The sequence below is a fragment of the Physeter macrocephalus genome, chromosome 16, assembly GCF_002837175.3.
Source record: "Physeter macrocephalus isolate SW-GA chromosome 16, ASM283717v5, whole genome shotgun sequence".
In the NCBI taxonomy this organism is placed as follows: Eukaryota; Metazoa; Chordata; class Mammalia; order Artiodactyla; family Physeteridae; genus Physeter; species Physeter macrocephalus.
Genome location: NC_041229.1, coordinates 80,675,772 through 80,700,050, shown reverse-complemented (window position 1 = coordinate 80,700,050; position 24,279 = coordinate 80,675,772). Strand labels below are relative to the sequence as shown.

Here is a 24,279-nt window from a genome sequence, read left to right as displayed (position 1 = left end):
TTAAGGTTGATTTATTACTCAGAGTGCTGGATTAATTTAAAGGACTATAACAGTTCTTAAAATGTATTCTCTCTTTGTGACATTCGTAAATAGCTGATATTATCTCTGTAGGCATTAATTACTACAATAACCACAGTAGTGTCTTATGAATACATTAAAAAATGTTTATTAGTTTGGTTAATTCGCTAGTACCTTAAGGTTATATATCTTTTAAATACATAAAATTCATTCACCTGTACATTTGCATCTTCGAATTCCGTGAGTCACAAGGCTGTTAAAAAGAATCCAGATTTATGATTAGTACAGTAATTGTATCAATCACTTGTAGCCTAGAAGTGTTTATTGAAATGCATATATTAATATTTGATTTCACTTTAGAACTTTGCCAACTAATTTTAATTTAGCATAGTTTCCCAAAATACTTGCTCACGTACATATTAACATGAGTGCTAGCAAAAGAAAAATCCTTGCCATCATTTTGTACCAAACCTCAATTAGATCTAGTCCCATTCATCAGTGTCTCCCTGTCATGAACCGTATTTTGCAGCCTGTGACTCATGTTTGCTAAATACTGCATTCTGCTTTTTACACTAACGTACAGCTCTGTAAATCTTTTAACATTTGCAGTCTTAAGCTTTTGATAAATTAGTTCCCCTGGGTAAAATCATTCAGGACACATGATATGGCACATCAAAAGATGACCCCAGAAGGCCTGCCCATTTTTTAAGAGAGGGATTTTTAACTCATTAGTGATAAATTATCTAGTCTCTCTATTTAGAGGAACCATCTGTGGAATATTTCAAAAAGCTGAAAAATAAATATAGACCCCCTCCTACCTAAGAAACCACATGAAATTGCCAGTTAGTACTTGTGTTTTAGAGATTTATTTAAACAGAGAATAGAGTGATGATTCTTAATTCAGTTTATTTTAAAACATTTTGAGAAGATTTGATATAAGAAATGAATAATTATAGTGATATCTAGAGTAGTTTCCATTTCTCACCTCTCCCCCTCTACAATCTACTCTTCACCCTAAAATGATCTTCCTAGCAAAGTGCAGACCCCTTACTTAGAAGAACGTTTAAAGGCTTTCCCAGTCCCATGCAGACTCACTTCCCTATCGCACTCTGTGTCCCAACCTCCTCTTAAACATGCTTTCATTTTCTTGCCTCTACAGTTTCCAGGCTTTTCGCTCGATCTTGAGTGCTACTTCCTCTCCATCCCACATCCTAGCTTATTAAGATCCTTATCCTCATTGACAGTCCAATTTCGATACTGCCTTCTTTAGAAACCTTCCCATTAATGAGTCCTCCCCACTTTGCCTGCACACACTCTTTTACATTTCCATTATATTTTTTATTCCATTGTTATAGCAATTATCATATCTTACCTTCCCTCTCCCCAACAAAGTATAACTTCATTGACAGTCAAAAACAGTTTTTTCATCATTTTTAGGTTTATTGCTCCTTTCACTAATGTTTTAACCTGGTTTTGCTTTTTTTCACTGAACCCCTTGTTATACACACATTTTCCTATCAAATATGAATTTAAGTAATTTTTGTTACCTGCATATTATATTTACCTAATCCCCTATTAATGAACGTTCAGTTGTTTTCCCTTTCTTGCTGTTGTAAGCAACACTCCACTGAACATCTGTGTGTGTGTGTGTGCATATTTTGTGACTTATTTAATTATTTCCTTAGGCTAAGACCCCCAAAAGTAGAATAGTTAGGTCAAAGGGTCTGTACATTTTTAAAGCATTTGATATGCATTGTCAGGTTATTCTCCAGAACTATTATAAGTGTACAGTCCACCCCCATAAAGGGGGGTAGAAGGTGAATATTTTTTTTAATGTGCTTTTGTCCATTTGTATTTCATTCTGAGTTACCTGTTAATCTCCTTTGTCTTATTTTTCTATTATCTTTCATTTTCCTTATTTTCTTTGATAGATAGATGACCACACACGTATATACATAGATATACATATATATACAGACAAGAGCTTTAAACACTTTGCCATATATGGTACATTTTTTTCTCTTATTTATGATGGTTTTTAATTTCTGTGTAACCCAACTTTAAATTATAAAGGTATTTATTTAATTCACGTTTATGTTTTCTTTCTTCTAGTAGTAGTAGGTAGATGACATCTCAGTTTTGAGGGGTTGAAATGGTATAGTGCCTTCTATTCATATTTTTGGGTCTGTGAAGAAAATTTTTTATTTTTAAGTCTTCATTATAATCATATTTATATATGTTATTACTTTGTATTGCTTGGTTTCTTTACCTGACTTCCCCCTGATAAATCAATAAGAGACTTCAGTTCTGCCAACAACAAATATGATTGATATATGAGCATATCACTTTTCTTGCTGTGAGCAACAAATTGTAAAGTAGGAAAGTTTAAGTGAACATTAAGATCATATAGTGCTAAATTCTGGTTCTATGTATGAGATGAACCCCACTGTGATTTTCCTGGTGGTCTATAATTAATCAAGAATTAGTATGACCATTTTAAAGTGGAAATTCAGTAAAAAATATATACATTGCTAAACTATATGATTTTTATTATGTAAGAATATCATAAAGTAAGGGTTTCTATTACTTGAGCCTTTCTTTTTTGGTACTATGAAACACTATGTGTAAGTTTTAAGTTCCTTTTCCTCTGTAATGGGCATTGGTTTAAAATTATTTAGATGTGACTTGTTGTTAATAATGCATTGATTTAAGGGCATTTCTTATAATAATTAAAAGAATTCATTTAAAAGTAAAAATATACTGACATTTCCTAAAACTACTTTTAGGAAAACAGACATAAAGCAAGTCTGTTTTTTCTATTTTCTATTGAAATGCATGTTGGATGATGTATAACAAATTTCTAGTATTCAGCTAATATTTCTAAACAGTGTGCTTACTGCTGTTTATTGATTCATCTATGTTTAGGTATTATCAACTCATTCTAAGAGATGAAGATTTAGCTCGTTTACACCACCACTTTATTTTTTTTTCCTACTAATGTACTAGCATATTATATAATATATAATTATCTTAAATTATATAATATCCTTGTGTATTAGTAGGATCATATAAGAAGTGGCCTATATTAATATATGTAACATTTAATCCTATGGCCTAGTTAAGGAAATTTTTTGTAATAAGCAAAAATATAAATATTGTAAAAAAGTCTTTTAAAAGTAAAAATATACTGACATTTCTTAAAACTACTTTTAGAAAGACAGACATGAAACAACTCTGTCTTTTCCTGCTTTCTACTGGAAACATTTTAGAGTCCTAAACCAAATCTGTGGGATAAGCTTCTTGGAGAAATGAAATATTTGAAAGATTGAAATAATGAAGCAAACTAGATTATGCTCACAAGTGGACTTAAATAGCTTAAAGAACAATGCAGCCAGTAAATACATTTTTACATGTTTCTCTTGAGGTATAGGCAATTTCTCAAATGTCTTTTTCATATACTTCTTTGTGAGACTTTCCATATTTCACTAACAAAGTCAAAATATCTAATTTATTGCTTTTATTGCACTGCCATTAGTTGATCATATTCCTTAAAATTTCGGAAGTTTGGTGGAATGATGGCAAATGGCAGATTAATATCTAAACTGTGTTTACTTCTTCATTAACCACTTAAGCAATCATCAAATATTTGTTCATAATTTCTTTTAACCACTTAGCAAATATAATTTAGTGAGCAGACAAATTAATTCTAATTTTATTATTATTTTTACTGGTTTTGTTTTGATATTAAGCTGTGGCTTATATTAATAGCATATTTTATTCTATAAAATGCTACACAGACTACACAAATGTTAATGTTCTTATGTTGTAATCTAGGTAACTTTGTGTTAGAATTTGGACTACTACTGATGAAAATTGTATTTTTTCACTATCCACAATTTTAGCACTTGCATTTAGAGTTAATTTTGAAAGTGGTTTTAATGCTTAAAAGACTTTGAAAGGCTTCTAAATCTTGACAGTCTCAACAAGTGTTTTTTTCTGACTTCCTTTTTAAGTCTCTTTATGGACTTACAGTAAACAAACTTTTTGAAGCGGGAATCTCTAGCCATAATGTAGGAACAGATAAATAGAACACTAAACCACTTTATCCTGAAATGCACATTTTCAGCTGTATATACGATGCCTTAAAGCACCATATAAATATTTTAAGATATTTCCTAAACTATTAATGGTTAAGTATTACAAAGACTAGGATTGGATTCATTAAGCAAAACTTACCCTAGGGTTTAGAAGAGAGACTTTTCTGTATCTTTCGTTAGCTCTGATCTGTCTCTGATCACTTTTCAAATCCTGGTCTAAATTGTAGGACATAGTCATTTTGAAAAGTTATATTATTTAATCATATAACTTTCATTGCCTACCCTCTTCCCTAAAGGAGTTGATGAATAAATCTCTAGCATTGTTTATGCATTTTTTGCTAAAAAGGCTTCATAACTGTAAAAACAACAATAGGGTGCATTATAGTGTTATTTTATTAATATGTGCCTTCAACTATGTGAGGTGTTAAAAAGCCTTAAGAGATCGTCTTGAATTTCATGATAACTATGTTAGACCTTTATAAGTAAAGCAATACAAAAGTTATTTTTCAATGAACATTTTCTCTCCAGGAAGTTCCCAAACTGTTCTTTAGAATTAAATGTATTCTAGTTAATTTGAAAACAGTAATAGAAAATGTCTTGATCCTTAAAGTGGTATCCTCTCTGTTTAATCATCTGAATATCTCAACAGACCTGTGAAGAAATTAAAGTATATCTTACCTTCGTATGGAATCTAAATGTAAAGATAAAGATAGGTATAAGGAATATCATTAAAGCTAGAGGTCTTTAGGACACTTAAAATGTCTGAAAGCAAACTGATTAAATCCATGTCCTCATACAAAAATATATCTTTCATTTCTTAGAATTTTTGCTATCTAAGCTTTATTTTTATTTCTACTATTTATTATGTGCTATAAACTTTAAAGCATATCAGAATTACACATGATAACATTCAGATTTCACAAGTGGTTTACCTCTTCCCTGAAGAGGAGGAATTTTCCTTCATTCCTGGGACTCATGGCTTTAAATCCATCTGCTCATTCTCACCATATTGAATGATTTAGTTTTGCTGATTGATTCACATTTTTATTGGCCCTCTTTAAATTACTAGGTAGATAACTGTCCGGCCTTTCCTTTTGTTGCATGCTAGGGAAAACATAAGTAGGAGAGTGAGATGGTAAGCCAGTGGAGAATGGGGCTAAATAAAAGATCTTTCCCACCTTCCCTAGGCCTAGAATGTTCATTTTGCCCTTCTGTTTGATTGCCAATTCCATTTCATGTTATCTGCTTGCATGTTTCAGTTAGACTCATAGCTTTGGCTAGTTTGACCCCACTCAGAGTCCACAGATTTGGGGTAAAGCTATCCCAGGACAAACAAGAGATGTGATTTTGGATGGCTCTTTCCTTTTATAGCCCCAAAGTTTAACCATTTTTCTTTTCATTAAAAGCTTCTGCATGTATGTGTGTCTGTCCGTCTCTCCCCTCTCCCCCTGCCCCCTCCTTTTTTCCCTCCTCTTCACCTCCACCTCCTTTTAAAATTCAGTTTATATTTTTATAAAAGAAATACCTGCACATAATTTAGAAAGCTAACAGTACTATAATATTTGTGCAAGTATTCCTTGCCCTATTACTGCCCACTCCCAATTCTTATTCACCTTTTAGCTATTTCTTTTGATTTTTCCTCCTAATTTCTAAATTTCAAATTTATACTGCTAATTCTTATTTGTTTATATTTTTCCAATTTTAGATATTATCTACTTACTTTTATTTCATTTTATTTTAAAGGATTTAACTCCTTTACAATGTGTATACATTTCCTCCTGTTCCCCTTTTTGCCAAAACAGTTTTTCACCTTTTTAAAAATAAATCTCTAGAGAGTTATCAAGTAAATATCGTTCTCTGTTGAGCTAAGAAGTGTATAAATTATCTTTCTTGTACAGCTTTTTGGTTTCTGTATGTAGTATTTGCTTTTTTTCCCATCCTCTTTCTTGTTGTTCTCCTTTATTCTACAGAAGTACATCCTCCAATAAATTCTGGAGAATGGGTGCATAGGAAGTAAAGTTTTTTTAGACCTTGGATGTACAGCAATATTTTTATTTTCTGATTGACTAGGTATGGAATTCTAGGTTGGAAATAATTTTTCTAAGAACTGTGAAGACATTGCTCCATTGATTTCTAGATTCCAGTGTTGCCATTAACTGTCATGCCATTTTTATTCTTCATACTTTGTGTGGGACTTTTTCTCCCAGGAAGATTTTGGGATCCTTGGTATTCTGAAATGTCCCAATGCTATACCTTGGTGTTAGTCTTTTTTAAGTTCATTATGCTAAACAGTTTGTGGGCCTTTTGCTCTGGAAACCTTTATCCTTTCACTCTGAGAAATTTTCACATATGTATTCAAGCACTTCCACGTGCTTACATACATAAACCTCCATAATATGTTTCTGCCCTTCTTTCTGTTCTGTCTTTGGAACACTTATTATTCTGATGTTGGATCTTCTGGATTGATCCTCTTATTCTATTATCTGTTTTCTAGTATTTACCTCTTTTGGTTTGTTTGTTCTTCTTTCTAGGAGATGTCTTCCACTTTATCTTAGAACCTTTACTTTTATTTTTTTTTCCTCTCATTTTAGATTTCTAAGAACTCTTTCTTATAATTCAGTGTTTCTTCTTATAGCACTTTGGTTTTGCTTCATGAATGCAATAATTTCTCATTTCTCAGAAGATATTAATTATGGTTATCCTAATATACTGATTTTTTTCCTCTCACGTTTTTTTCCTGTGTAGTCATATGACTTGATTATCATGTTGAAAGACATACTCTCAAATATCTGGTGACCCTGGTTGTGTTCTGTGTACACAGGTCTTTCAGCTAATGAGCCATATTTCCTTCTGCTCTGTTTTCTGTGACTTTTTCCCCCCTTTTTGCTCATGGAGTCTGTATGTACATGCTTTGATTTGGTTTTGATGGGGTTTTTGTTTTTTTTTTTTCAAAATTGGGATCATGCTGTATTTAAATTTCTTTACTGCTTCATTTCATGGGACATTTTCCCAAATCATCAGATAATCTGTAAAATATGGCTTTAAATAACAGTGTAATTATGTATGTCCCATGTTTTATTTAGCCATTATCCTAATTGATTAAATTCTCCCTGTGGTAGGAGCTTGGTGTAGGTAGGACATGGCTTCTGGATTATCAGAAAGCCTGAGTTTGTGTGCCAGCTCTGCCTCTCCTTTATACTGTATTATCCTTTTACTGGTCCAGTGAGTTTCCTCTGTGCTTATTAGTAGTATGGTTTTGCCCTTAACTTGCTGATAATCAAGTAGATAGTAAGGTCCAGAAATATGGGAGAAGTGCATTCCTTTTCATGGATCTCACAGCCCAGGGAGTATAGAAAAGAAACCAGAGCCTCAGGTAGCCTCAGCTAGAAACTTTGCCTCTTTGCCACCAGTGCTGGGAGCAAGGCCCACAGGGTTGGGCACTTTCTGTTCAGTGTTCCTTTCTGTGGTGAGACAGCTAGACCAGGACTGAATCTTAGGGCCTCTTAGCGCTGCTGCTCGTCTTCACATATTGTCGTTTCACTGTATCTCATAGTGTTGTCTCACCCTTTCTCCTCCTACCCTACCTACTCCCTCATCCCTGTTCCTCATTTAAGGAACTTCAGTGACATTCTTCCAGTGCCTTTTACTTCACTCCCAAGGATAGCATTGAAGGATGAAGTGAGGAAGTTATAAGTTATTCTCTCTATGCCTTCCTTTTTTCCAGTTCTAGCTACACAATATTTCTCATAAGGTCCTCTACTGTCCTGGTGTGCAGATGATACTCTTCTCTTATTACTAACATTAGAGCAAGTTTTCCCCTATTTCTATTATATGGTCATTTTAAAGGGAATCTGGAAGGAGAGCTACATACCTCTACTCAGATTACCACCTTGGTTGAAACTGGTTTTCTTTTACAAAGTTAACCTTCATATCTCTTCTTGTACTACGGGTGTTTCTAAGGCGAGACATTTAAGGCGGAGCCAACCAAGGACTGGATCTTCTAGTGAGAAATTTAAGTATTCAGTGCCTTTCTATCTTCTGCCCCTACCAAAAAGAAAAGGTTCTAATATCATGTATATCATATATTACTTGATTAATGCATTCACTACAAGACCAGATTTTGCATTTTCAAGGCTTTGCTAAACATGGATTTAAAATGCATTGGCTCCTTTTTACGGAATTGAATGTGCAAGATAATTAACAAGATATTGGGAGTGAAGCAGTCAGCGCTTGTGTCTGAAATCGCAGTATGTCTATGTCTGGAAGTGAAGATAAATGTTTCAGTTGTTTGAGGGTGTTTAGAGATGAGAAAGTAGAGTGCCTGACTTAAAAGGAGATGCCCTTTCCCATCACTCTGTTAACTTACATCTTCCCCTCACATTGCTTTTTGTACAACTTCCTAGGAGGCAAAATCCATTTTCAATAAATTTTCTTGTCTGCCACCCTTGTTCTAGAACCATTTCCTACTTAGCCTCACTCTCCTTCCTTCCTTTTCCCTACCCCAGCATGATAATAACACCCATCATCTCTAACTAAGAAATTATATCCTCAAACCCCAAAGAGCACCTGCTGCCTCAAGTCCATGAGTATCTAGACCAGAGAGGGAAGGAAGCAGGTTCTAAGACACCTGAATTCACTTGGATCAGAGCTCCTCAAGGGGACAGGACTTCAAGCCTGATGAGTGGGGGCTGGGAGCAGGGAATGTCAGTAAGAAGAGAATGCCAAATTTGAGGGATGATATTTAGGACCTTTTGAACTTTTCTGTAATTGTGCATTTCAAATGGTTCATGGTTTTATGGAAAGTTGTCAATTTCTGTTAAATGGTATAAAATTAATATATACTACTCCTTTGTGTGAACTCCTTATCTTTGTTCCTGATTGTCAGACACCTAATCACACCTATGTATGTTATTACATACATTCTGGATTTACTTTATATAATTTTTATCTGATTATTTGATTACCACACCCTTCCCACATCTATCACTACTACTACCACTCGAGTCCAAGCTCTTGTTATTTCTTGCCTGAGCTATACCAATAGTCTTGTTACTGTTCTTGTTCCTTGTTTCCTCTCTTACCCATTCATATTCTCTTCTCCACCCAGTAAGCAAAGCAATCTTTTTTTAAAATGTAAATCAGATCACATCATAACCATGCTTAGAATCCTCCACAGATATCCCTTTGCACTTGGAATAAATCCAAGCCCTTATCTTATCCATATAGCCTAACACAGGCTGGCCTCTTTCAATATCTCTGGCTTCTCATTTCTTCTCTCCCTCTAACTCACCACACTTCAGTCACACTAGCCTTCTCTCGTTTCCTTGGGCTCAACAAATTTATTGTTGCCACTGGGTCTTGCGCTTCCTGTTTCCTCTGCCTCTTTCCCCAGATCTTTATAGGCCTGACTCCTTCATAGCCGTTCAAGTCTCAGATCACATATCCCATTCTTAGAATCACCTTCCGTGGCCATCATAAATCACACCCCTCTATCTCCCATCACCCTCTACTCCACTTTGCTGTCTTACTGTCTTTACAACTCATATATCATTATTAACGTATTAAGATAATTTATTTTTCTGCCTTCTCCCCTCAGAAATGTAAATTCTTAACTGTTCTGTTTGCTGCTATATTCTCAATACCTAGAAAAGGTCTGGAACATGGCAGTGCTTAATACTAGATGAATGAACAAACAGTGAACCTTTTTATGCACATGCAGTCCTCTTAGGTTGTTTTTCTTGTTCCATAGCTGACTACAACCTTTTTTTTCATTAATCAAATAAACGTTGATACTGTATTGAAAATAATAGTAGTAGCTTCTTTCAAAGATCTCGACGTTATGGTTATTGTTATTGTTTGGACATGAATTTCAACAAGTCATATTCACATAACCTTGGATCATAACCATTTCCGAGCAATAGAAATGCAGTATACCTACACTGTGTTGGAGAATTAAAGTTCCAAGTCATGGTCTAGAAACAACAAAATTTTTCAGAACATAGGATACCTGCTACCTTCTATCCTTAGTATATGATGTAGTAGGCTGGTTCTTTAGATGGAGAGACCCTGGAGAGAAGACTTGCTCTCCTCCCAAGCAGCTGCCAATCTTTTCCATCCCAATTTATAAGAGCCTGCCTTATAACAATGCATTTTTAATGTCCTGTCACCTCCTGTGTGGCACCTCTATTGCTGAGGTATTTCATTGACTACCATTACCTATTAGAGTCCCTTGTTCTGAAAGTCCTTAACTACATGATTCCTTTTCTCGTTTTATGGGCCCTTTTTTTTTTTTTTTTTTGCGGTACGCGGGCCTCTCACTGCCGTGGCCTCTACCGTTGCGGAGCACAGGCTCCGGACGCGCAGGCTCAGCGCCCATGGCTCACGGGCCCAGCCGCTCCGCGGCATGTGGGATCCTCCTAGACCGGGGCACGAACCTCTATCCCCTGCATCGGCAGGCGGACTCTCAACCACTGCGCCACCAGGGAAGCCCTATGGGCCCTTTTTAAAGGAATTATAATCTTCCTCCAGGTTCCTTCTTTGTCATTTCCACTCTGTAGACCAAAGAATTACAGAATCTTGTTAGATAGTATTTTCCCAGACTGAATCAGGGGAAACTACAGACTCCCCAAGCCTGCTTTTCTGGAAAGTTACTGCACATCCTCTAATGGAAAAGTACAGCAGATCTCTTTTATAGACATAGACCTAGCATATCCAGTGGTTGTTGTAGCCCCTAATCCAGCACCCTCCAGTTTGCCATACCCACTTAAAGTATTCTTGCCTAACTAAAGGGGAATGACTATTTATTATATAGTTGTATTTATATATTCTGGCTATCGTATTCAAAATGAAATCTCATGTTGTTTATCGTGTTCTTTTTGTCTTCAGGAATAAATGGAGTCATTATCCCCTTACAGTTACAGTAATTGACTGTCTAATTTCTATATAAGCCTTTAAATCTTATTTTGCTCTGATTATCTTCCAAACCTTTCTTAGCAACTAGTCAGCCTAAGTAGTCCTGAATTGACCATCTATTTTCTGCTCTCTTTTTATTTTATCTGTACTTAATAATTGAGAGGATAGAAAGAAAAGAACCCCCTGGATTTGTATTTTGTACATGCTTTGTGTCTGTAGCATCTCTCCTTTCAGGTCCAGTAAAACAGTGGTTGGTATGTGAGTCCATTATCGGCCACATCTTCATGTTTCTCCTTCAAGTTATCATATCCTATCAGGAGAGCAGAATTATAGCTAAAGATGATGTCATTGTAAGACTACTATTGCTTTCACTGCAAACTGTTACTTAGTCTGATCATGTCAAAATTTGATATTGGATGTATGTTTAGATTATCCCAAAGAACAGGTAGATTTTTTTTTTTTTGGTGTGTTATGGAAGACCGCCCCCTTTCCATGCTGTTTATAAGCAATAGAGAAAACATGGTCCACCATCATGGGAATTTGCCCACTGCCACTCCAGAGATTATCCCTCTGTAGATATGCACAAGAAAAATAGTTACTCTGGATAATCCTTATCCCTTGAGATTTCATGGTCCATTGTGTTCTAAATTTTAGAATGTCGTTACGATGCCTCCATGTTCAAATAACACTTAGATGAGCCTGCCTTAACAATATCTTTGGTTTATATTACAGTTTATCATCAGCCTTGATAAACTGGATATCTGATAAACTGAAAGTGAAATATATTCAAACAATATATTGTCTGAAATATATTCTTTTGGTGATAATGGTGTGCTGGGTATTGATGGAATACTGGAAAGTAAATTACAACTTACCCTGTGAACGTCATAATGCTAACAGTTGAAGCCTATATTTCTAGAGCCTTTCCTTGAGCCCTAAGTATTTTATAGATATTATCTAATCCTAGAAAATCCCTGTACATAGAAAGATAGTATCCCCTTTTTTCTAGGGGGTATTAATACTCACACTGCTTAAGTGAGTTGCCCAAGGTCACTCAGTGAGTTGTTGGTGAAGCCAGAAATAGAATCCAAGTCTCCTGACTCCCAGTTGAGTTTTCTATCCTCGATATAGTTTTCTATCCTCTACATACCCCTGCTCCCTCTCCTGGGAAAAGAAGTTAATCTTCCAGCTATTAATAGCCACCAAATTGGTGGTAGCAGCACAGTGGAGAAAAGTTACTGTCTTTACACTGCAGCATTAGTATAAAAATATCTGGTAATGGAAAATTTGACAAATGTCATGTTAAAGGGAGTGGAAAATTATTTTAAGATCTGGATCTCATTTATCTAGTTCTCAGAAAAGTAAAATTCCTTAGTAGAACAGGGATCATATTTTTCTTCCTGTTTTTAAATTGTATTTCCTAGAGGGTAATTGTCAACCTAGCCACAGCAGAGTCTATTGTCAACTAATGTAGTAAGAATAATGCATGTACTGTTGCTGATTGTTGTAAGTGTATTTTCTAACTTGGTTGAAAGTTTGAATTGCTTTATTGAAATACATAGCTCTTATTTTATTCAGCTTTCAGTGTTACTTAAGTTATTATTATATTGTAAAGCAAATATAACATTAATTGGGAATTTTACTGCCTGATTTGAAAACATGGTGAGAAATACACATTATAGTTTCTTCCCTGGACAGCACACTCCAAGCAGTTACTTTGTGTCAGGCACCATGAAGTTTGCCAGAATGAAATAAGCAAAGCAGAAAAAAAATATATTAATTTTAAAATGCAACATAAGTACACTGGAGCTGATCAAGATTATTGTTATGTATGTAATCAAGTCATTATTTTGTACACTAAAAGAAAGTGAGAAGTCTTTATGTACTTAAATATTTAAGCATGTCTAGTATTGAGGGAGTTCACACTTAAGTTCAAACAAAACAATTTGTCTCTTAATTTTGGAGCAAGGAACAAGAATTCCCCTACTAAAAATCTCTGGACATTATGTTTCTGTTTAAAGATTACTAAACATCTTTAATCAGGAGAATGACATGATCAGAATTATGTTTTAACTGTAAGTGTAAAAGAGGCAGGATTGGTGAAGATTGGGAAATGCAAGGAAAAGGTAAAAATCTAGTTATATGGGACCCACGTGACTGAGAAGGTAGTGGCAAGAGGATAATTAGAAATGAGAGTGTATAGCCATAAAAAAAGAATGAAATAAGGCCATTTGCAGCAACATGGATGGACCTAGAGATTATCATACTAAGTGAAGTAAGTCAGAGAAAGACAAATATCATATGATACCACTTAAATGTTGTATAAGAAAAAAGATACAAATGAACTTATTTACAAAACAGAAAGACTCCCAGACATAAAAAAACACATTTATGGTTACCAAAGGGGAAAGGAGGGGTAGGAATAAATTAGGAGTTTGAGATTAGCAGATTAAAAACTACTGTATGTAAAATAGGTGAACAAGGTCCTACTGTATAGCACAGGTAACTATATTCAATGTCTTATAATAAACTATAATGGAAAAGAATCCAAAAAAGAATATATATATAAAACTGAATCAATTTGCTGTACACCAGAAACTAACAATGTTGTAAACCGACTATACTTCAATTAAAAAAAGAAAAAGAAAAGAAATAAGAGTATAGAATAAGAGTGTCAAGTACAGATCCTTAGAGAAATGTATACATTTACTGGATGCAGTTTATTTTCATAATTGCCCAATATCTCAAGATAGCTGTATCTATAAATTAATATTGATATTAGCTACTTAGTATCTATTTTCTATTGTAGAATTTCTTTATAATGAGTTTATTAACTTTAACGTTATTAGCAATAACTTTTTTCTTTCCAACTTATTTATTTTCTTTTAAATTTTTATCAATTTGGCAGAAAAAATACTTATTATTGGGTTTTTTTTTTCCTTCTCTTAACTGGTAAGGTTATTGGAAAACTATTTAGGCAACATTATTGAACTTCTTTTTAATTTTGTTGAACAGGCACATCTTCGAGTGAATCTAATCTGCTTAAAATTCCTCCACAAAAAAGAACCCGAAGAAAATTAATGCCTTCTCCCTTGAAAGCAAAACATCCCCAAAAATCTACACTGTCTGAAAATATGCAGCTCAATGATTCCCTCAGCAGAGAACTTCAACCCATTGTGTATACTCCAGAAGGCTGTAGAAAAACTTCTCAATATCCATCTGCAGTGACCTTATTAAAATCATCATCACATACTACCAGTTTTCAGGCCATCAACTCAAATACAAACAGTGATAATTCTCTGAAAATGTTGTGTGAAGTAGATATCCCTCTCAGCAAGAGAAAAGAATATGGCCAGGAGGATTTGGAGTCTACATTTATTATATGTGAAGACACCAAGAGCTTGAAAAGTAAATTACCTGAACAAGAATCACCACCAAACAATAACATTTTACAAAGGTACACAGGACTATTTGCCAATTCTTCTTTTGTTTTATTTACATAGCCTTTAAACTATTAGCTTTCTTTTTCCCCTGTAGCTGTATTTAAGATCTGTTTCATAGATGAAGTAGGCTATCTTGATTACAAAAGTCAGTGTTTTTACCTTCATTAAATCTTAATTGTCTTTCTCTATATATATTAATCCACTAACACAATATTGTGAAGTCTTTAATTTTAAAACTTAAGTCGATTGACCCTTGTTAGGCTAGAGGAGACCTTAAGATATATTTAGTTTGTTCTTCCAGAGTTAAGATGTTACAAGCCATCAGTGGATGATTACCAATTGTTTATTATTATTCGTTAATATCTTCACTAAAGGAAATACCACAGTTTCTATAGATGTTTAGCAAACCTCAGCTCACTCTGAAATAGTCGTAAGTCTAAGGTATGGTTGACTGCATGTCATCCAAGCAAAAACATATCCTTCTCACTTAATATGTATATTCACAATTAATCTAAATATGGGAAGAATGATACCTTCACCTTTCTATGCTGTGGGAATGCAGAAATCTATCTATGGTTTAAAAAAGAGAAAAGAAAACCCCAGGCAATCAAGTGAAGTTTATAGTATTGAATAATGTTTTCCTTTATGTATTAAGACAAAATGATGTTCTAATTATGGAAGTGTATGCCCCCTTTTGTCTCCATAGTACAAATCAAAATTACTCTTTTTATTTTTCATTATTTAATGTACAGGCTTGCCCCTTCTTCATTCTCAACTAAACATTCTCTGCCTATACCAAGCATAGTACCATCCTACATGGCAATGACTGCTGCTGCCAAAAGGAAACGGAAACTGACAAGGTACATTTAAACATAAACTGGTTCAGGCTTTATACTTATGTAAGATCATCTTTATACTTTGTTTCCTATAGCTCTTTTTATTTCTTGTAATTAGACTGTCAATTCACATTTAAGCATACATATAGTAAACTGCTCTGAATGCATCACTAGTTTTATTATTTATTTATTTTTAATTTATTTATTTTTGGCTGCACTGGGTCTTTGTTGCTGTGCGCGGGCTTATGCTGCTCTTCTTTGCGGTGCACGGGCTTCTCATTGCAGTGGCTTCTCTTGCTGCGGAGCATGGGGTCTAGGCGCACAGGCTTCAGCAGTTGTGGCGCGTGGGCTCAGTAGTCGTGGCGCACGGGCTTAGTTGCTCCGTGGCATGTGGGATCTTCCCGACCAGGGCTCAAACCCATGTCCCCTGCATTGGCAGGTGGATTCTTAACCACTGTGCCACCGGGGAAGTCCCAGCACTAGTTTTATATTATCAAAGGGAGATCGTGATAAAGCCCAAATATTTCACTTGATATTTGTATAAAGTATTCCATATTTCAGATTATTAAAAATAAATTTAAAAGTCTTCTGGCCTTCAAAAAGGTCATTTAATTTTAAGTGTTCTTCTGTTGACAATTTTTACTCATTTGGTATTTCTCCCTTCAGACATTACTGAATTTCTTCAGTCCTAAAATTATATTATTTTAATGGATTTTGATATATGACTAAAATATGATGAGTGAATGAATAGACTTCTGTTTCTGGCTATGACACTGTAGCTTGTATCAGACCAAGTTTTCCATCAGGAACAATTATAAAAGCTGATAAAATTCAACTAACAGCTGCTTGAAGGCACTCGGGAACAACCAACACAGCCAGGACTTGAGGGTCTAAGATCCCAGAGGAAAGGAAAACAAGTTGTGGAGAACGAGACCTTCTCTGCCTCTTTTTTTCCATTTAGCATTTGCCAGTTCATGGCATCAAATATAGAGGTCAAGCCGAAAATGGAAGCCTATAGCTATCAGCATCTCACTGAGCTAGGGAAACAAAATCTGTGTAGCTTTTGCCCTCAAGGTATTGGCCAATTTCTAAACTCTGTGGAATAAGAGGCCACAAAACCAACTAAAAGTGGCTGCCAAGAGGCTAAAGTAATAAGCAGAGTTTTGACCTTCTCATGGGACCAGGACACAAAAATTGTTGTTTAGGGATCATCATGGAGAAAGGCCCTGTTAAACACCCAGGGTTTTATTTGAAATCTTTGAAGGCCTATGCTTTAGGTAGGAGTAGGGCAAACTGGAAATAGACTGGCTCTTGAAAGCCTGAAACAGACCTTTGACCAGTTCAATCCCTCTTTGGATCAAGGTGATCTATCTCTATTCTGCCTACTTGCCAGAAGAAAATTAAATCATCTCTGAAGAATATACCACCTCCAGCCTCTACAGTTTTTCATATGCAGTGTTTAGCACTTAAGCAAAAGTTACCAAGAATGCCGGGAGACAGGATGAAATGACTGAAAATCAAGAGAAAAAAACAAGTTAGAGAAGCAGTGATACAGATATTGAGATTATCAGATAGGGACTTTAAAAATTTAATTGTGATTAAGTTCAATAAAATAGATGATAATTTCCCAGAGAACTGGATTCTATTAAAATGAATCAAATGGATATTCTAGAACTGAGAAATAGAATATACTGAATTTGCAAACTCAGATCAATTTAACAGATTAGGCATGGCAGAAGAAAGTTTAGTGAACTGTAAGATAGGTTAATAGAAAAATATTCAAACCAACTGCAAAAGTAGGAAAAGATAAAAATATAGAGAAGAGCAAAAAAAGACATATGGGACACAATTAAAAATGTCTAGCATATGTGTATTTTGAGTCCCAGAAAGAAGTGAGAAAAAGAATGGGAAAAAACAGTATTTGAGAAGATGCTGGCTAATAATTTTCCAAAACTGACCAAAGTTGGCAAATCACAGGTTTGAGAAGCAATGCAAACTGCAAGCAGCATTAATACAAAGAGAAACATACCTAGGTACATAGCAGTAAAACAGCTAAAAATTAAAGACAAGGAAAAAAATCTTAAATATATTGAGTTATATGACATGAAGCCCATTATATAGTCTTTATATCCTGTAACATAGAATGCAATGACAAGATACAGTGAATGGTTAAATTGTAAAATGAATCTGACTTGCTTTACCTCTTTTTCTTTAATGTGATTATGGAGAGAAGAGCATACGATCTTAAGATAACTCTTTTTTAAGTTTCCTATATTCCACCGTGGACGTGTTATCATCCGGGCTAGTGCTAACAAATTTACAAACAGCCTATTTATTTGTGCCACATAGAGTATCATCTCATAGTTGCATTTAGCATCTGTCCAAAGTACCCTCCAAAGTACCAGTGGAGTCTTGAAATGTTTATGTTTAAAATTCATGGATTGATTTTTCCTGAATGTCTCTGACTATCCATGACAATTACAATTTTGTATTTTGCTGTGTCACAAATTTGAATTGTGCAGTTAGTCGTATATGGAAATCAGTCACTTAGCCTAGCTAGCCACCATTATCTGTTTTATCCATCTTGTCACTAATTTTCATTGTGTGAGTCATGTTATTCTTTTCTTTAATTAATGCTGGGGACTTTTCTTGTTCTTCACTGGTAACATGCTCTGCTGTTGTAACTAAGATGTAGCCAAAGTTTATAGCTAAGAATAACTTTTAAATGTAAACATAGTCATTATCAAAACCAAATGATTTTTCAAGAAATGTCCTGGTATGTAAATTGTGTATTTGGAGTGGGTTTAGATGAGTTAAAGGGCTTCCGAAATAATATTAAAGGACAACTAAAGAAAGTAAGATTTCTCATAGCCTATTAATTGCTCTGTTACATTCCCTCTGGTACCAATAATTAGATCCTGCCATTAACTAAGGTTAAAAGAGATTAATGCTAGAAATGTACATAATTACTTTTTAAAAGAATCTTCCTTTCCCCCAATTAAATCTACATAAGCTTGAGAGTAATGGACTATGGTATTTTCCACTTAACAGCTTTATATACATATTTAGGTGTGTGTATATTTTGTTATGGTTTTTAAAAATGAGGAATGGCTCCATGTATATAATTACTTTTTCTTTTTTATCAGTTTTTCTCTCAAAAAAAAAAAAAAAAAAAAAATTAGCATCTAGAAGCACTGGATATTCCAGAAACCTACCAGACTGAATTTTTTAGTAACTACTGAAATTGAGAATATCAGATGTGTAATCATTTCAATTTATATAACAGACTATTTTAACTAAATGTATCAATTTACCAAATACACAAATATATATGCAAATTTTTACTTATAAATTATATTTATTAATTTGGGGTTTTGTTTGCTTTGTGTCTGTTTGGTTGGTTGGTTTTTTGTTTGTTCCACAGTCTTTCTTGGCACTCAAAAGTGGTCTCACACCTACATACATTTTTGGTTTATTTTGAAAAATGTCTATGATTCCAGCTAGAAATTATCTCCACTGAAAGAATATGAGATGCATTATGTTTATCAAGCAAAAATATTATACCTATGTAAGGGAACAAAAGACTAATCTTAACTTTTATTAATAGTTATGGAAATACATTTGGCATACAACTAGAAGATTCTGTAGGTTTCTTCTCAAAACAGTCTTTAAAATAATTTGAATTTGTACCCATACCAATTTTAGGTCTTTTTATTTTGTGATCTAATATAAATCTAACATAAATTTATAACAAATGTTAAATATTTCATTAGTTGACTATGTTATCTAAATGCTAAAAATGTTTGAGTGTGTTTTACTTATATATAAATACATAACTTATTTGATTAGACTTTGATTTCATTCCTAGAAATGTGAGTTTTATTCAAATAGACTTATTCAAAACCCTGATTTTCAAATAAAAACAATCTGTGAGTGAAAACAAAGGTCTTAGAACTAACCAAAGTGAAGAATCATACCATAAAATAATAAAGAAAACCTTAAGATATATTGCAGGGAAAACAACCCTCATCGAAAGTAACCAGTGACATTGATCTTTACACTTGAAGACATAAAATCACCAAATGACCCAAAAAGAATTTTTGCCTTAGACAGCTGATATATATATATATATATATATATATATATATATATATATAATCAAAACTGTGTTTTAGTATCCAAAATAGATTTATAGTAACTTAGTTTATTTGGCACCATTTGTGAATAGAAAATTTCTACAACTGAATTTGTTTACTTTCATAACACAGGTACTTCTCTGTAACCATTTTGGGAAGATATTTGCATTCTTGAACAGAGCTGGCAAAATCATCATTATGAACACCATAATCATTTCTCTTACAGGCTCTAGAAAATTTAGATACATAGGTTGACTTATTTTTCCCAGCATTCACTGTGCTTATACGCATTTTTCTTTGCTAACATATTAAATTGCCATTTCTGACTAGTTTCAATGAGCATATAACCCATATTCTCCTGTTCCACAAACATAAACCCACATCACTTTACCACACGTTTAGGATTGCCGGAACAAGTTGTTGCCATAAAAGGAAGCCTCCAATTGTTAATCCAACTGACAATCAAATTAATATCAACTTGTAAAATGGTATATAATGTCTTGACTAGCCAGAAATTTCCTAAAATTAGCTTATTTGAATCAGTGTGGAAAGGGATGTTCATCTCCCCCTTTGACCTCCAACCCTGCCTGCTAAAACTTGATCCTCTGTAGGACTGGGAAGGGTTAGATTGCTATTTTTCAGGACCCAGATCAATCTCATCTCATCCACAAAATCTTCCATTTTTCTTTCTTCTTCTAAACTCAGGAACCTGCGGCTTCTTGTAGTTTGAAAACCTGTGGTGCTGTTTTTTTACTCTGCCTTGTATTATTTTGTGTATTTGTCCTATTTTTCCCCCATCCCACCATATATCTATTATGTAAGTTTTCAGGACATGGGTTGTTTGTGCCTTTACTCACTTGTATATCCTGCAACATGAGGCCACGATAGGTGTTTCGTAATATGTCAAACTGAGTTAGAAATTTGACCCATTAATAACATGAGAGTGATATAAATTTTTGAAGGAAAAACAAATGAAAATAGGTCATTCTTTTCATTTCACTTTCTATAATTGCAATAATCAGAGAGAGATTCTTATTCTGTTACCATGCTTTGATTTAAAAACAAGGTTTGCAAACAATCTCACCTGTTCATATTCCCCAGATTAGGGATTTTGTAATCTGAGGTTAGGTTTTCACCTCTTGCAATGTGCTCCTTATCTCTACACTTTGAATAACAGTGCTTGCATGCAGTCCAGCACAGCATCCTGAAATGTTCTGTTAAAGAATTGTGACATACACCTCTACTCATAATCTCCAATTTGAATAAACGTCATTAAAATAACACACTGCTAAACTTCCCTATGGGCCAAAAATTTATTTAGTATCTCCAATTACTTCTATGGGATTTTACAACTTAATATTTTAGTATTTCACTTTTTCTTTAATCATTATTGAATGTAGAATATGTATTTGAACTTAGAGATATAAAAAAAGACTTTACTAAAGTAAAAATTTTCTCTTGAAGCTCTACATCAAATACCTCACTAAGTGCTGAGGTAAATTCTGGATCTGCCAAGCGTGTTCACCAAGATAATTCAAGTGATAAGCACTTCCAAGAAAACAGACCAACAATGGGTATGTCTCAGCTCTTATTTTGATATTTAATAACATGATTAACATATGTATAGTACTTTACATATTTTTACAGTGTTTTCATGAGAGTCTCCTTTTATGTACTCATCACCTTTATTATTGTACATGGTGAGTATGGTTATCCCTGTTACAGATAAGAAGACTTAAGACACAAAATAGAAAACATGCTCACCCAAGATCACAGAGATATTTCATGATGGAGCCAGAACCCAGAACTGGATCTCCTAACTCTATATTCTGTACCCTTTTTGTTATCCATACTGCCTCGTATTGCAGAAGAGTGGGTAAATAATTTAACTAATAATTGAAATAATTAACTATGTTATTTAATAGGTTAGTGATTAAGTATATTTTACAGATAAACTATATCCACTTGAAATTTTTCTCTTAGCCTCTTATTTTTAGTAATTTGGCCTCTGATTCATTTGTGCAATTATTGTGAGGTTCCAGTCTATACCTAGTTACAATCATATTTTAACTCCAGTTAGCAAGTTGAAAAAAAATGCTGATGGTGGTGATTACATCCTCTCAATTGCATATGGAGGTGACATGAGTCCATAGTAAGGAAACATCTTCATTGAAACTAGAGGTATATAGTACCCACCAATTTCTAGGCCTTTGTGTCCAGACCTATGTTTCTCTGACACTGTAGTTCCTAAGACTTCAATCAGGAAGTATTTATTTACTATGCAGTCACTATGTGCTAGGTTCTGTGATGAATATAAAGATCATTAAGACCCAGTTTGGTTCTTCTCTAAAGGAACTTATAATTATAGCACTTGGAATTTAAAGGGGTTTCATGAGATAACGAGTATGTCTAAGAATAACATGAAAACTATTATTAATTCTTTTTCTGTCAATGCTTTTTCATTAGAGTAATATAAAATTTCTCAATAGCTTTGCCAAGCTGCATTGATAAATCCTTACTTCTTGTGGTGCCCAGTGGCAGTTGTTTACCTTAACCTCAGTGGAAATGTCTTTCATGCAGATTTAAAAATCAAACAATGAAGTCCTGAAAAGAAGAATTTACTATGATTATTTGATTCAACATGCCATATTTAATAATGTTTAACATTGTGTATATGCAGTTGTTGTAGATATGTACTGTCCCATTGGTCTTCTGAAAAAGTTCTCCAGGAAGTCATAATCCTGCAACCAAATAATAAAATTATGATAATTCTCAAATAATAGAGACTTAGGTTTCCTAATATGCTTATTTTCTAAGAATAGTATAAAATGCATCAAATATCTTATATGTAAAGAGAGATGAATAATCTATAGAGAAAACAGTAGGAGAGAATACTAAACTACAGTACTTGCCAAAGAGGAAAGATTATGTCTTGTTAAGGATAATGGAGCATTTAGAAAAAGGTATTAGTTTAAGGGAAGATAATGGTTTATGTACATTAGGATATCCAAGTGAAAATGGCCAAATACACATCAGGAATTACTAGAAAAGTAAAAGAGAACTGGGGCTGCCTTCCTTAGAATGTATTCAACTGACTCCAACTAACAGTGTACAAATTAAAAAGAAAAAAAAAAAGGAACATCAGTGGGAAAGAAGGAAACTCTGTTTACTGAGCATTTAGAGAAATAAGAAATAGTGTCAAGAGAATATGTGCCCCTAAAACTAAAACCTAATGTGATCAAGAAAATGGATGAGAGATTAGACAGACCCATAAAGAAGTCAATGGCCCCCTTTTGTAACAACACTTCATTGAGTAGAGAATCATTGTGAACACTGAAGAAGAACCAGAAGAGTGGACATAGATAGATGGAACACATTTTAGAGGTAGCCGTGAAAGGAAAAAGAGCTATGGGATCAGGATCAGCACGTTAAGAAGTACTGGACTCAAATGATACTTCTAAATTGGAAAAATATGGAAGTTTGAAAGTCCTAGGGAAATAATCCAAAGAATGAAAAAAAAATTGATGATGCACAAAAGAAAGGGAGCAATGTTCACAGAAGTAGTCTTTCCTTAGTTCAAGAACAGAAGTAAATGTGGTAGTTTATTCACTGACTTCACTTGATAGCTTTGGGGCTGGGGAAGGAGTGTATGTACATGCGCACTAAAACTTCAGTTTACAATGTGGAGAAATGAATTTCTACTTTCAAACCAAGGGTATTAATGTTTCTTTGTTGGTGTTCTGTTTTAAATCAGGTTAATTAACAGCTGTGAAGTTTAACGAATGGTGAAAATTCGTTTTGAATGATACTTTTACCATATTTATATATCTTTTTATTTCTTCTCTAGAATATAAAAGAAACATCCATAAAGTAAAGCCAAGCATGGTTAGAAAATTTGGAAGAAGTATTTCAAAAGGAAATCTAAGATAAGTCTCTTCAAAATCAAGCGAAATGAAATTGACAAGTCAGCTTTTAAAAGGGTTTGTTGCCAGTACCCTTTCAGAAACTTCTTAAAAATCTTTGAAAGAAGACCATCTTAAAAGATAGGTTTACCCAAATACCTTCAGCAAGCAGAAAATGAAATTCCTCCGTTTTGTTCTTTTGTATTCTAAGCAAATGTAAAATTTCAACAGAAAACGTGTGTTTTAAGTTTCTAAAATATTTGCTACCCTTTAAAACTCCTAAGTCAGTATGGTGGCAGCTCAGTTTTACTATGCTACAACAAGTTGATTAGGACATTTTAGAAAATAGTAGACTTAAATTATCTTTACTGTTTTTTTAAAATAAGGAGAATTTAGGAGTGATAAAATTATGACCCAGGATTTATTTGGTCTTTTCTTTCCAAAAATACTTTGATGTACAAATGTACGTATATGTGCCCATAAAGTTGTTGTAAATATTATTTAAGTAGTCTTCATGAATAAAATACTAATATTGTTTCTCACTACTAGATACATTAAAGATGTAGATTTTATAGTGCTTGCTTTTCTGTCTCGTGACTACCCCTTACACACCTTAAACTATTATTTTTTTATAAAATGTTAATTTTGTATATTTGTATTTCAGATTAGCTCAAGATATGTGGCACTAGAACCAAACCTGAAAATAATCCATAGGTTCCTTAATGATAATGAGAAGATGTTTTAATCATTTTCTCTGCTATAAGAAGTACATGGAGCTGCAACTTAATCTTATGTCCTTGTTCACCTGCTTTGTTTGGCTTGTTTATCTTCTGAATACAACAAGTATTGGGTTAAATGAACTTCTAATTTCATGTGGCCTAGGACCTGTCCCATCAAAGCAAACAACCATTTAACAACCAGCTGCAAATTTTAGA

General features: G+C 33.9%; 1 protein-coding gene across 1 annotated transcript in view; it reads left to right on the top strand.

Moving 5' to 3' along the window:
• The window catches only part of KIF18A (kinesin family member 18A), an 80,076-nt gene extending 56,260 nt beyond the window's left edge, over nt 1-23,816 (top strand). Inside the window, exons 14-17 of the mRNA XM_007119880.4 lie at nt 14,043-14,484; nt 15,223-15,330; nt 20,907-21,016; nt 23,290-23,816. Coding sequence (XP_007119942.2) covers nt 14,043-14,484; nt 15,223-15,330; nt 20,907-21,016; nt 23,290-23,372 — 743 coding nt within the window. The 3' untranslated portion in view covers nt 23,373-23,816. The remainder of the gene's footprint in view (nt 1-14,042; nt 14,485-15,222; nt 15,331-20,906; nt 21,017-23,289) is intronic.
• The last annotated feature ends 463 nt before the right edge of the window (nt 23,817-24,279 follow it).